Here is a 13,857-nt window from a genome sequence, read left to right as displayed (position 1 = left end):
TGCTTGACCGGCGTATACGACAGCGTGTACCAGTTCCCACGAATATCCAACAACCTCGCACAGCCATTGAAGTGGAGTGGACCAACATTCCACAGGCCACAATTGACAATCTGATAGACTCCATGCGACGATGTGTTGCACTGCATGAGGCAAATGGTGGTCACACCAGATACTGACCGGTTCTGGGTCCCCAGACCCCCAATAGCGCAAAAAACTGCACATTCCAGGGTGGCCTTTTGTTGTGGGCAGTCTGAGGTACACCTGTGCACTACTCATGATGTCAGATCAGCATCCTGATGTGGCACACCTGTGAGGTGGGATGGATTATCTCAATATAGCAGATGTGCCCACTACCACACATTTGGACTGATTTGTGACCACTGTTTGGGAGGGATGGTTATATTGTGTATCTGGAATGAATTTTAGGTCTCTACGTCCATCCCATGGGGAATGGGAGCAAAAACAAAGGTGTTGCGTTTATATTTTTCTTGAGTGTATATATGGAACAAGTCGATTACAAGTAATTCTTGTAACAGCAGTTCATTCTAATAAGCAAAATTTCCTCTTTTTTGTAAGATGCTAATATTTTGTAGATTTTTCTTAACCTTTAAAAAGCTTCAGCTGCTTGGTTCGCACGGCTCTGATCTTTAACTACTTGCTTTGTGTTAGCATGGTCCAAGTCCAGGTGCTGCAGACAATCACAGTAATGTGAATTTATTTTTCCACTTGACACATTTTTGTCATTTCTTTCTAAAGCAACAACTGGGATCAGGTAACTGTTGTGTGATTAGCAGCAGCGTGATGGTCTTTGAGGTATTAATGACTTTTTCCTCATTGGTCAGTGTAACGTTCTTGTCAGTTTCTCTAGTACACAGAGATGATGTACTGTCAGGGTTATGGTACTGTTCATCAGTTTTATTACATGTTAAAAGTAGCTGGGTTAGTGCTCAGAGATGACGTCATGCTTATGAGGGGTTCTCCGGGTTTCATGGCCACTAAGTTAGTGCCGTTAACTCTCTCCATGCTGTGTAACGTTTATTACCTGTTCTAGAGCAGCTAGGTTTGTCCTCAGAGCATCGTTCTCCTGCAGGATGTTGTCCACCTGTTCCTGACTGACTGCACTCTGACTGGCTACCTGCAGTTGCACCAAACCACCAGCAGGGGGCGTCAGAGGGGAAAAGATAAGATGGGAAAGAAACCAGTAAAGAGCAAATAAAGAAAGCGAGAAAAACAAAGGCAATATAGGAGGTAAACAAAACAAAAAGAACACACACAAACGTAAGAGTGTACAGGTAAAGAAATTTTAAATGACAAAGATGACAGAAAGAACAGAGTCGAGGATTAGAGAAGGATAAAGCAGTTCAGAAACACACAGAAGTACCAGTTCCACTACCAGAGTGATATTCCAAAACATATTTGTACTTTATTAAGAAAAAATCATCTGTATTAAGGAGCTTTCTCCATCCCACCATCTCTCATTTCATTTCCTTCATTTTAAAAACCTGTTTTTGGTGAAAACGGATTCTTTTTAAACATTTATATCACTTTGGCAGAGAAGCAGCTTCACAGAGAAGTGAAAGAACCGAAAACAGTCAGCTTTAATCAAACTCCTACAACCTTCACACTGTTTCCTCCCTTGTCCCCTTTTCCCTCAACCTTATCCTCTTCAATTTAAAAAAAAGAAAAAGAAAACTATTCTAATATGTGTGTGCAGAATTTGGATGTGGACAAATATCTAAATAAGAGTGCCGTCACGTCTTTATATGTGTGTGTTTTACTGCACTCCTGCTGCGCCTGAGACATGGAAATATGTTCAGAAGTCTGCCTGTCTGTGGCAGGATTCACGATCTCTGACTCAGAGTGTGTGTGTGCGTGCACGCATGCATTACCTCGTCCTTCAGTGTGTGCAGAGCCACCTCATGTTCCTTCTCTTTGCTCTGTAGCTGCTCTCTCAGCTCTGACACCGTCTGAACAAGAAAACGCACAAACACAAATGATTAGTTTATAAAGTAAAAAGTCAAAGTTCATAACGAGGGTGAAATGATCGTTACAGAGGAGAAAACCGAACAGAAAGTGACTCTTTCACTATGTTCACAATGACATGTGAAGTGTGCAAACTTTGGAATTCAAAGTTTTTTTGTTTTTGGACTCGTACAGAAAATGTGACGTCACGTTTAAATGAAAAACAGCATGAATGTTTTATTAATGCATGTTTTAATTATTCAGTGTGTCCAATGGATTCAGTCTGATTCAGATTCTCCAATAACACCCAAAGGTGTTCAACAGACGTCAGCCACAGACATGAACTACTTTTCATGATACAAAGTCTGATTTTTAAGAGTTTCTGTCAATTAAAAAAAACATAAAGTCCAAACAATGAAGACATGGTGTGTTCTTAAACAAGTCCAAACTTTCATCACTGTGTAATTATCTCAGCAGCTCACTGATTCTTTTCTTTGTTAGATAAGACCCAAAAGTATTGTTCTGCTTTCACTTCAGACATAACTGAAGAAAACTAAACAGCAGCAATATCTGTGATGTCATTAACGCTGGGCTAGTTGGTATCTAGCTACAGAGCTATAGCTAGGACAATATAAACACATTAACACAGCCAAGATGGAGGATGAACATTAAAGTTTCCCCCTCAATAAAAGCTATTGTGGTGGTCCCAGATGGACAGAGACAAATGAAATCATAAGACAGGAAAAAAGCACTAAAAGAGGACCCAACTTCAGTCAAGAGAACATCTGTGATGATCCATCCACAACACCAGGTTAGTCAATAATATGCTGCTGCGTGGTTTGGATTACTCGTTATGAACAATCTGCACATAAAAAATTCATTTCAGATAGAAAGTGCTTTGTTTGTTTTCAGTGGTTAAACTTACACCACACAACATCGAGCAAGACTTCCTGTGTTTAGTTTTTTGTAAACTTTTATCGTACATAAATAATTCCAACATGGTTACTTTTCCTTGTAGGACATTACCCTGACTGGGGAAAGAATCATAGAGGAGCTGGGGGAATGTACATAGTAATGGACTGGTGCGATTTCTTAGCGAGATCGAACCTGATTGGCTGCCATGAGGTCCGTCTGTAGTTTCTGGACACGGATATTCATGGCCTTCAGCTCTTCTTCTTTTCTTTGGTTGATCTCATCGATCTTTGTCCTGCAGAGAATCAAAACCACAAAAGGTCAACATTTCCACAACAAGCAGCACATTTAAAGGGGAAAAAAAAGCAGACACCCTGAACCGTGGACATTAGAGCCGTCAATACACTAGTGGGAGTAAGAGCAGCGGGGTGCCGGCAGTCCTGACCTGCTGTCGTTGTACAGAGCCTCCTTTTCTGTCTGCAGACGCTGGAAACTGCAGGAGAACAAAAACATAAGCTTTCGTTTAGTTGCCCAGAACAGATTAACATGATGGTGAATCTGTTTCCAGACCGGGATATATATTCTTTAAATCTTCACCTCTACTCAAGTAGCTTTGATTCACAGTTTAAGACGATCCTTATTCATTTCTTACTTGGCTGGGGTTCTCTCTCTCTAGTACTGCAGGGTGTTCTACCTACAATATCCAGCTGCTGTGAAGGTTAAGTGAACTGAGCCACGCCTGAAGCAGTTTATACAGCACTGCTGCTACATTACTGGCCGATAACTGTGTCAAAAAGCTGTGAATGTGACTGCGGTTAGGTCATCTCACCTCTCCTGCTTCTTCTTTAGCTTGTCAGACAGCTGCAGGACAAAGAGACGGAAACAGCATTAAAAAGCTGCACCTTTAATAGCCAATATCAGTTCACTGGCATAGTTACTGCAAAATAAATCTCTATTACACAGTGGTTGTGTGTTGTCAGCCCTGAGAAGATTTACCTTTGTTATTTCTTCCTGCAGTTTGGTGATTTCAGCCTGTTTGGACGCCTGGAGGCAGACAGAAAGCAAACGTTCAGTCAACTGAGGAGAGAGACACTTACACTTACAGCATGCTCAGTGCTCACTTTATAGATCCTCCCCACTTTATTAAGTACACCGATGCAGGCTAATGTCCAAAGAGTCTAAAAAGTATTGCTCTGAATTACATTTCCTTAACTTTTATTAATCAAAGTGAACTTATTGCTCCTCTGAATGGATGTCTCGTCTGTTCCTAGACCAACGACGGTAACTGCAGTCAGAGTTTTGGTTCTTGGAAGTCCGAACACAAAGAAACTCAGTTTGCAGCATCACGATAAGTTTTTCCAAAAATCTTTGAGCCTTTTAGGATTACGTGCAGCTCTTTCAGATTCATTTGCTCCCATTAACAATTTTACCATCAAGGTGATATGAAAATAAGGCCCAGGTTTAAAACTTTAATAACTCTGGTTAAACAGATAATCCTGCAGCAAATATTCACAAATGACTTTCCAAAAGAAATACAGTTCACATATTAAAGTAATCTTAAATCGCATTTGGGTGATGAAAGTGGATTTTGACAGGTGTCATGTGACCAACAGATCCTTCTGTTATCAAAACCTTTAAGCTGAATATAAACCGTGAGAATCTGGAATCATGAAAGATCTGTGGTGATATAATGTGTGAAAAATCAGGAGTGTGTCAGAGATTAAATCAGAGCATCTCATAACGCACTTCTACCACGATGCGCTACGACTGAACAACCAATAGGAAAGCAGCATGACGATGACATGCTGATGAACTCGATACCAACACTTTTGGAAAAAGGAAAAAAAAAAAAAAAGAGCAAAACAAGTCAAACAGTCCAAACAAAGCTACATGTTTGGAAATCCAACAAAAAAGAAAATCTAGCTGAGCTGTGGCAGCAGAAACGTGTTTATATGATGTGGAAACAAAGGCTATGAGAAGTGCAGCCTTCTGTCCAAGCTCAGGGTTCACGTATCAATCACACAGTCATCATCCACCAAACAAAATCATTTCTAGTGTGGGTGACCCTGACAGAGCTAGCAGCAGTTTTCAAAATCAAAAAGTAAAAACAGAAACCTAATTTAATGACACGTTAACAGCAGACTTGTGACTTTGGCTCAAATTGTCAGCTGTGCCTGCTGGCTCATTTGAAATGCACACTGTAGCTCTTCTGTTTAAATACTGTCAAGCATTCAAATTCAAAGCTGGACTCAAACAGGGGCAGCACACAGCGTTTTAGCTGTTTTGGTTTACAGCACGAACACTCTTGATCGTGGCTCAAGAGTTGGGCGTTCGTCTTGTAATCGGAAGGTTGCCGGTTCGAGCCCCGGCTCCAACAGTCTCGGTCGTTGTGTCCTTGGGCGAGACACTTCACCTGTTGCCTACTGGTGGTGGTCAGAGGGCCCGGTGGCGCCAGTGTCCGGCAGCCTCGCCTCTGTCAGTGCGCCCCAGGGTGGCTGTGGCTACACATCACCAGTGTGTGAATGTGTGGATGATTGTGTAAAGCGCTTTGGGTCCTTAGGACCAAGTAAAAGCGCTTTACAAATACAGACCATTTACCACTCGAGATGTTTTGTCCCCTCCTCCTTAGTACTCATTTGTCAAACCTGTAATGTTCAACCAATTTAAAGGTCAAGAAATCACAATCATCTTCAGGCATGTTTCCCATAAAAAGCCTCAGTGTTTCCATCAGCGGGTGAACGCTGAGGAAAGGACACAGTCGTCCGTTAGTCACGCTGACATTTCACCGCTGCTCTCCATCTGCCGTTTATGTTCCTGTCATGAATTAATTAGTTTCCTCTCTCACTCACGACATACAACTGTTTCATCTGCCAACATTTAGACTTTTTTTATTCTTTGGGCTTTTTGGATAAGTGGAAGTTAATTACACAACAGATCGAGCAACATTACACCACAAAGAAGCAGTATGAAAAAGAAGAAGTAGATGTTACTGTAATATTCTATAATGTTGTCTAATATTTAAACGTTATTCCTGTTCATATGCCGTTTACTGCAGAATGGAATCAATTTTAAAATTTGATCCGATGATCTGCTGTGATCGGCCTGGAAATACGTCAATACGTTCATCTGTGAATATTCTCATTTGAGATTGCAGAACCAGAGAAAATACTGAACCAGTCCACACGTGGAGCTTATGGAGTCCAGCAGCAGACGTCCACAGACTGAGACGTCATATTTTTGTGTTGTTTCAAAGCCAAAAACTCAGGAGGAGAAATTTTAGGAGTTCACTCTCAGCTAAATCCATCAAAAACATGTTTGTTTGGCTCAGTGTGGGATGCTACCTAAAATTAGCTTGCTAAGGTATTATCGAACAATAATTATTGATTGTTACTTCAAAGTTATTTCTGGTAAACATGATCCAGTGTACTAATCGAGCCCGCAGTGTTGGAGCAGCCTCCTTGTGTAAGCATCCATGTACTTCTCAGAAGAAACACAAGTGAAGGTGAACTAACGCTGAGTTACACTTCTGCACATGTCCTACACAAACATTGGACAATAAAACAGGAAATTATGACCTGACTTTGGTTTGCTCATTTAGATTTTACAGAGTAAAACAGTTCATTTTAAGTAGTTTTAGTTGGAATTTTTTTTCTTGGGAATTTGAAAGCATTACTCTGGGGAAAGTTTTTTATCGCTTTAGACTTTTAGTGAAGTAAATATATAAAGGAAGTACTCGAGTAGAACTTACTCTGATATATGTGAGTGCAAATGTGTTTTTTGTGTTTGTTGTGTGCATGTGTACCTCCAGGGTGTGGATCTGCTCCTTCAGCAGCCTCTTCTCCTCCTGCTCGGTGTTCAGGGCCATCTCCAGCTCTGGTCCAAAGCAGTGAGTTATTGGACAGAGAGCAGCCGACCAGCCTAGCGCTGCCTGCTTAGCTACAATCTTCTCTACGCTCTTCTCTGACAGGCCTAAAGGGGGCGCCGCACACAGCAGGGGCAGTCCGTTAGGCCAGACACACACTACACCAGCTCCTCACTTTACACGCCGTCTGAGAGGTTGGGCTTTTCTTTTGTTTTGTTTTTAATCTCTGGAGGAGGCAGACAGAGTCGGAGCCCAGGATTTTCCGGGTGAGCTGCAAAGTCAAACATCAACTGCTGCATCTTGTGAGTTTGCGTTCACTGACAGCATGCTTATATGAACTCTGCAGGTTTTCACTTTCAGGTCCATTTGTTTGTAGAGAGGCGGTGTCATCCAACATTGATCAAAACAGAGAACAGCAGCGCAACATTTCTTCACTTCACTTATATGTTACCAGAAAAATAACCAGTGGTAACTTTGACTCACAGGCTGCTGCAAAATACAGCTATTTTTTACCATTTTCAGTATGATTGTCTCACACTAATTATGTATTGAAATTAATAATCACTTGTTCATATTACAAGAAATTCTCTGAGCGTCTCCATAAAGTGCAGAGACTGCAGGAGTGACTGCCAAAAACAAAGATTTTATTTATAACAGGTGGAAATGAGTTTGGCTCTGCAGCTCTAACAGGGAATACCTGCTCAAGCAGCCTCAGCTGTTATATCCACATTAAAGCCTAATTAATCTGCGGCTTCCTAACAGATTTCGTTGTTTTTCCCTGCTTCAGCTTGTAGTGTGTGTCTGCCCTGAGCCAGCTAGCTGCTCTGCACCTATAAAGCCAGCTGTGGGTTCACCTTACAGAAGCCAAAAATTCAAACTAAAAGACGGCTGTTAAAACACAGCGTGCGTTTGTAAGCTTGACAGATTAAAGCTTTTCTTCAGACCAGCGTGGCGATCAGGTTTTAGACTGTTTTCCTTTCAGCTGCTGGCTTCAGGTGTAAATCGGTTTATAAAGCTCGCTGCACGAAGATGACCTTATTGAAGTCTGAGCTGTCAGATCCATTCACACACAAAATAAAACCATTTTGATCATCTTCGTGCAGCATGTTGATACAGTTAGTTTGCATGTAATGTGGTAATGAGCACATAAATAAAAATAGCTCAAATGCTAAAGCCCACATGTTACACCTAAAATCTTGTGATATTCAGCATTATTCTTCTTGTCAACAAACCCCCTGTGCAGATAGAAAATAAATCTATCAACTCAGAGCTCAGTGCTGCTTCAAAGACACATCAGTGAATCACACTGCTGTTCAGGCACCTTCATTACTACCAAGACAGGGAAAAAACACTCAAGTGTTTTTAGAGCCAGTGTGCTCAAAGCTGAGAGGCTCCAACAATTAGAACGTTCAGTAAAACAGATTAAGGTCCTGTTGCACAGGGGCTGCCAACTGCAAGAAAAACCCTGAATACCATCAGAAAATTCTCTCTGTAACTCAAAACTCCATTTGACATCAAAATCCAGTGTTTATGTTTCGAGGTTTATGTTAAGTGGAGGCAGAAAGCAAAGCTCAGTGTAACCCACTGTGGAGGATAAATCCTGTCTCTGCATGTGAAGCTCATACGGTTCATTGAGCTTCCTGTCTTCTATAAGTACGTCATGGTCATTTTTTCAGGGCAATAAAAGTACTTACAGTGAGACAGACACCATTACAATACTTTAGTCTTTAATTATGTAATAAACAGCATATATTTTAAATGCTATTCTTCAGGAAGTTACTAATTACCACATGAAAGAACAGGAGTTATTCCTCTGAGTGGAAACACCGTGTGAGCAAAAGAGCGAACTGTAAACTCACCGTGTAGCTGTTTCTCCGTCTGCCGCAGCTCAGGCTCCGCCTGAAAAACAGACAAGGGAAAAAAAAAACATACTTATTACAGTATAGTGTGCTATAACATGAGCACACGTGACGGGACAAAATATTAGAAGCACTCAGTAAACTCTAGTCCAGCAGCACTACATCAGGTGACTCGCACTAAAGTCGAAACAAGATTTCAACTTAAAAAGATTAAAGCACCTTCTTCATCATATCTAAACTGTAAACTTAATATTTGAGGATTTTGGATTTTTGGTCAAAGAATATATTTAATCTGAACGCATCATCTTCGATGGCTGAAAATATCACAAACATGCTGCATCGGCTGTGTCTTTGACTTCCAATCACCTGTTCCAGTCTCTCATTGGATCCTCCTGGCAATGACTCCTCCCCTGTCCCTGTGACATCAGAGACTCCATTGGTACCTGCTGATCCGTCAGTCTCTGTGGTCGCACTCTGGGTGCCCTGAACGGACGCCTGTCTCTGCAGCTCCTTGTCGAAGCGCTCCTGCAGGGCTGGAGGAGAATTGCAACTCACATCATTCATTCATTCAGTCAATCATTTCATGAAGGACTAACAGGAATCACAAGGTTTCCACAGCTGTACTACAAGCCCAGCGGTCACTGCACCCAGGTTAGCTTCATAACTTTTTACATGAAAATGTATTAAAACCTTCAAAAAGGGAAATAAATAACCAGGCACAAGTTATAACTCTAAACCAACTTTACTTGTTCATCTGTCCACTTGTCACAAATTATTTGTCACTGTATGTGAACGAGGTCAACCGTGAATGCCTGATGTTGCAAACATGCTGTGATCAACCAGATCAGTAAATGATGTCTGTCTGGCCAATAGGAGCTTCTACCTAAACTTCAATCTAAAGAGCATCTAAAAATCACACCCACGTACCGACAACGTTCCCCAACACACACAAGTTAACTCTCACAGTGAGAACATTAAGAATTCATGAGTATGATGACAATGTTTTTGTCCATACCTTCAGTCATCAGTACACAATACACCCAGCTAATTACACACTGCTAACACATGTGCCGTTTCTCCATCCGTACAGATTTATACAAGCTCGTCTCATCAGTCTAGTTTCTAGCATCCTTCTCTGAGTCCTGTTTGGGGTTTTGTTTCATACAACACTTCTCCTTTCAAAATTACCTAATTTCCTCAAAAATTACTGGTCAGTTAAAACTGAGGGCAGCAGACGAAAATGACTAATGTTTGCATATGTCAGCAAATGTTTAATGATAAAGGCCTTCTGTGGACGAAGAGTTGAGTTTATATTGTAATGTGTCAGGAAGGTTTATGATTACATTTTTTTAAATGATGAATTCTAAACCTGTGAAAATTAATACTTATATGCCGAAAAACAACAGTAGCCTCTGTCTGTCTCCTGAACTGCACAGAATACGACGCTGTGGGGAGTTAAAGGAGCTCTATCCACCCCCAACACTGCTTACTGCGTGTCAAAGTCTTTAAATATACTGCTGCTGATGCAGGAAGAGAGAGAGAGAACACAGGTGGGCGAATATCAGCTCGACACCTGAAGATAAACTATCAGATCGTGATATTTTTCCTTTACTTGTCTTTGGCTCTACACACCTTCAGGACGATTTTTATGTGAAAAAAATATTAAAATATGAGCCTCTAAAACTGCAGAGATGATAGATCTACACCTTTTAAATGTCACCTCACCCTTCATTTTCTTCTGGAGGGTGGAGTTTTCTGCTTGGAGGCGGAGCAGTTCTCCATCCACGGGGCTGGATGCAGGGTTAGGTGGGGGGCTGGATGCAGAGGCTGCTCCTCCTTCCTTCTTCAGGCACTGATTCTCCTGCTCCAGCTGCTCGATCTGTGTACACAGCTGGAAAAATAAATGTTATAATGTTAAGATCACAATAATGATATGAAGCTTCTACAGTGCCTGAACTACACACAAACACTCAGACTCACCTTGGAGAGTTCAGCCATCAGTGTGCTGTTCTGTAGTCTGAAATCTTCCTCCTGACTGTGGAGTTTCCCCTGAAGCATCTCATTCTCACTCAGCAAAGCATCCACCTCCTACACACAGAGAAATAACACACAAAATAATACATTCAGAATAAAAAGCTGACTGCAGGTTACAGAAACTCCAACTGAGATCACTCACACAGACAGACTGACCAAACTTTCATGATGTAGTATTTTGACATATTGTTATATCTCTGTCATTTCTTTGCAACTAAACCATCCAAACAGTGGCGGGTGATTGGGTGTCTGTGCCAAACAATGCGACAGAAAGCTAGTGGAACATGTTGCAGTCAGAGTGAATTAACATTTTCGGTGAAAACACTACAGTGCCAAAAATAGAGAAGACGTCAGCACCAGGTGAGAATAAACACAAACTTTAAAACCACAGTTCAGTCGTACTTCAGGTTTTCTTCAGAACAGAGAAATGACACATGGCCAAAAACTAAACTCTTATTTTTCTGATGCACTTCCAGTTCACCTATTGCCTGAATGACCTTTAAACATTACAGCTTTCACCAGAGAAGCAGAGCTTAAACAGCTCCTGGGATGTGACGGTACAAGAAGACGCGATGTTTGCACTGCGGTTTGTCTCAGTTACAGAAATAACCTCCAATAAGCAGATTATTGGTGATTGTGTTAGCATAATAAGGAAGCCATAAAGCATTAACAATGACAAAATAAGGAACAATTAAAAGGACATAATTGAAAAATGTTTACTCTAGAAATTCACTGAGGTAACAATTATCATCAAACAACAGCTTACCTGAGCTTTCTTACTCTTAGTCAAGGCCTGAAAAGAAGAAAAGCGGAAAAACATTTAATGTAAATCAACAACATGAAGAGATGAGGAAAACTCTTCGCTCAGCTTTGTTAGAAAATAAACCCCCAAATTCAGGTCAGCAGGTTATTTTTTTCCAATTACTCATCTACAAAAACAACTACATAGTAATAAAGTGTTCGTTACCTTCTGTGTTTTGACAAAATCTCTTTCCAAAACCACATTCTTCTGACGGACGGCATTCAGCTCTGAAATGCACCAGGACGACATTTAATTATAGAAAACACACGTTTCCTCTTCATTAAAGTTTTACTGCTAACATGGGCCAATCAAATATTTATCCGATGAATGATTTCATGTTCGTTAGCTGAAGTGGAGTCTGTACATCGACTGCATTTAAAGCCTGCTTGTATCGGTGAATGTCAGGGGGCTGGGGGCAGATTCCCTCCTGTAGGCTTGCGTTTTCGTAGACCGTCTCATGTTGTGTTATTTTATTCTAGTGAAGGACCCTGCTTGCTTTCATGCAGGCTATGCTGTGATATGTACACACTTATCTGTGTGCAATTTATTTTGTGTGAATATGTACATTTTAAAAAGTGGGACAGAAATAAAAATACCATCACTATGACTATTGGACCATTCCACTTAAAATGCTTCCCACCTGAGCCCCTCCGTGTATTTAACAAAGCCATGGAAATTTTACCTTCATACCATGACTATATTACAGAATGATTACGACCTAGAAGGAATTGTGGCTAGAGATGAGCCTGATATCAAAATGTAGGTAGAAAGAAGACCTTTCTGTTTATCTATTTATGCTGTCTTCTTTTTTTGTCCAGCCATGTAAATGTGTCTTTTAACTCTGAAATTTGTGGATATCCTTGTACTCATGGACCTATGAGGGCTTAAAAGTTTTTGACCCAGATCTGTGCACTCTTGAGGGCCTGTTACTCAAGGCACGGATTCATTTTACACAGGACGGCTCCAAGTTAACTACACCAAAATCCTCCTCTGGCCTTACAGTGTTTCCAACTACACATGTTTATTTTATGACTTTTTAAAATCCAGCTAATCCCAGCCCTTTCTACACAAACAAAGATTCATCTATCCGGTCCTGTTTTCCTGGAATAATATGCAGACGGACCTGAAACGGTCGTAAACAACCCCACAGTTAACGGTTTGCATCAGTCACTTGTAAACCCTGAGACAAAAGCTTCTCGGTCAGTGTGGTTTCTCTGAAACTTGCAACAAAATGAGTTTGAAGTCATTTTGACCTTGACCTTTTATTTTGTATTTCATATAATCTCAATGTTGTGTTCTCTCTCATGCACTGTGTGACATTTGCACTTGTCCTCTAATGTCTCTTATAATGTCTGCTGCCCCGTTGGCAAGGTCGCTCTCGAAAAAGAAATTTAATAAAACTTTCACCTGGACAAAAACTGCTCAGGTGGAGCAGGAAAACTGGTTTTATGCTGTGGGTCTTCTAATCAGTGTTTTTAAAAAATCTGTTGCTTTAAAGAGCCTCTCGTGTGCTTGTGGTCATTTCAAGTGTTGATGAGATGAAACAGCAGGAACAAGAAGGACAAAGAGTGAAAGGTTTTACCTGCCGTGTTCTTCCTGAGATCATCAGACAGCTGGTAGTTCTGCGTCCGCAGCTCCAACAGCTGGGCCTGCACAAGGATACACACACACACACACACACACACACACCAGTATTAATTTATGACCGGCTTTACTTAGAAACTGCATGAATCATGTTGTGTTTTTGATTGGCCAGTAGGTCAACTGAAGATGAGCTTATTCATCTTTTTAAAAACAAATCTAGCATGTAAATAAACTGATTACTGTAACAAGCAGCAGCATGGTGACCAGAGATCAATGAATGTCAGCAAGAGGCAAAATAACCGCTGGTGATGCACAGGTGGTCCCACCCCTCCCCAAAGAGTTAAATACCTGGGACCCCCTATCAGGTTTCAGAGCTGAAGATGCCCCTGAGATGAGAGATGAAATGTCTTCATGAACCAAGAAGTCCAGCTGCCTTCAACTGAAGCACTTAACACAAGTGGATTCATAGTCGGATCCATCCCAGATATCCAGTTTCAAGAGGGCGACATTAAACACCCTGATCTTGAAGCTTTGTAGCAGGACTTCGCAAACCAACGGGTGACATCATGGCAGCTACACCCACCCAAAATGCTGTTTATGCTCATTATAGAGCACTCTATTCACTTGCCTAAATACACTCACTGCTGACACCAAAAAACACAACAATGACAGTTATAAAAGTCCAAAACCAGCTGCTGACACCAGTGGCTACCTCCATCTTTTAGAAAGATCTTTCTTCCTAAATATTTCATAAACAGCATGACGTTCTGAGGGGACCCACCTTACTGCCCCAGAGGGGCCTTACAGCTGCATTTAAAGAAATTAAAAAATGCGTTTACTAC

At 41.1% G+C, this 13,857-nt stretch overlaps 1 protein-coding gene across 3 annotated transcripts in view; it reads right to left on the bottom strand.

Annotated features, from left to right (window-relative positions):
* gripap1 (GRIP1 associated protein 1) overlaps positions 1-13,857 on the bottom strand; it is a 46,049-nt gene that overhangs the window by 31,406 nt on the left and 786 nt on the right. Inside the window, exons 2-15 of one of the 3 annotated variants that reach the window (XM_085260959.1) lie at positions 13,014-13,080; positions 11,597-11,658; positions 11,396-11,422; positions 10,576-10,683; positions 10,321-10,486; positions 8,962-9,128; positions 8,596-8,635; positions 6,677-6,843; positions 3,871-3,918; positions 3,704-3,735; positions 3,320-3,367; positions 3,070-3,169; positions 1,890-1,967; positions 1,043-1,135 (exon numbers count right to left, since the gene is read on the bottom strand). In XM_085260959.1, the coding sequence (XP_085117085.1) occupies positions 1,043-1,135; positions 1,890-1,967; positions 3,070-3,169; positions 3,320-3,367; positions 3,704-3,735; positions 3,871-3,918; positions 6,677-6,843; positions 8,596-8,635; positions 8,962-9,128; positions 10,321-10,486; positions 10,576-10,683; positions 11,396-11,422; positions 11,597-11,658; positions 13,014-13,080 (1,203 nt within the window). The remainder of the gene's footprint in view (positions 1-1,042; positions 1,136-1,889; positions 1,968-3,069; positions 3,170-3,319; positions 3,368-3,703; positions 3,736-3,870; positions 3,919-6,676; positions 6,844-8,595; positions 8,636-8,961; positions 9,129-10,320; positions 10,487-10,575; positions 10,684-11,395; positions 11,423-11,596; positions 11,659-13,013; positions 13,081-13,857) is intronic. The other 2 variants (XM_085260961.1, XM_085260960.1) reach the window with 2 other exon arrangements.

Source organism: Mchenga conophoros, linkage group LG20 (genome assembly GCF_057382185.1).
Source record: "Mchenga conophoros isolate Kocher_MC1m ecotype Shallow Benthic linkage group LG20, M_conophoros_male_GT1.1, whole genome shotgun sequence".
Lineage (NCBI taxonomy): Eukaryota > Metazoa > Chordata > Actinopteri > Cichliformes > Cichlidae > Mchenga > Mchenga conophoros.
Note: the sequence above shows the minus strand (reverse complement) of the source record. Positions and strands in the feature narration are given on the sequence as shown.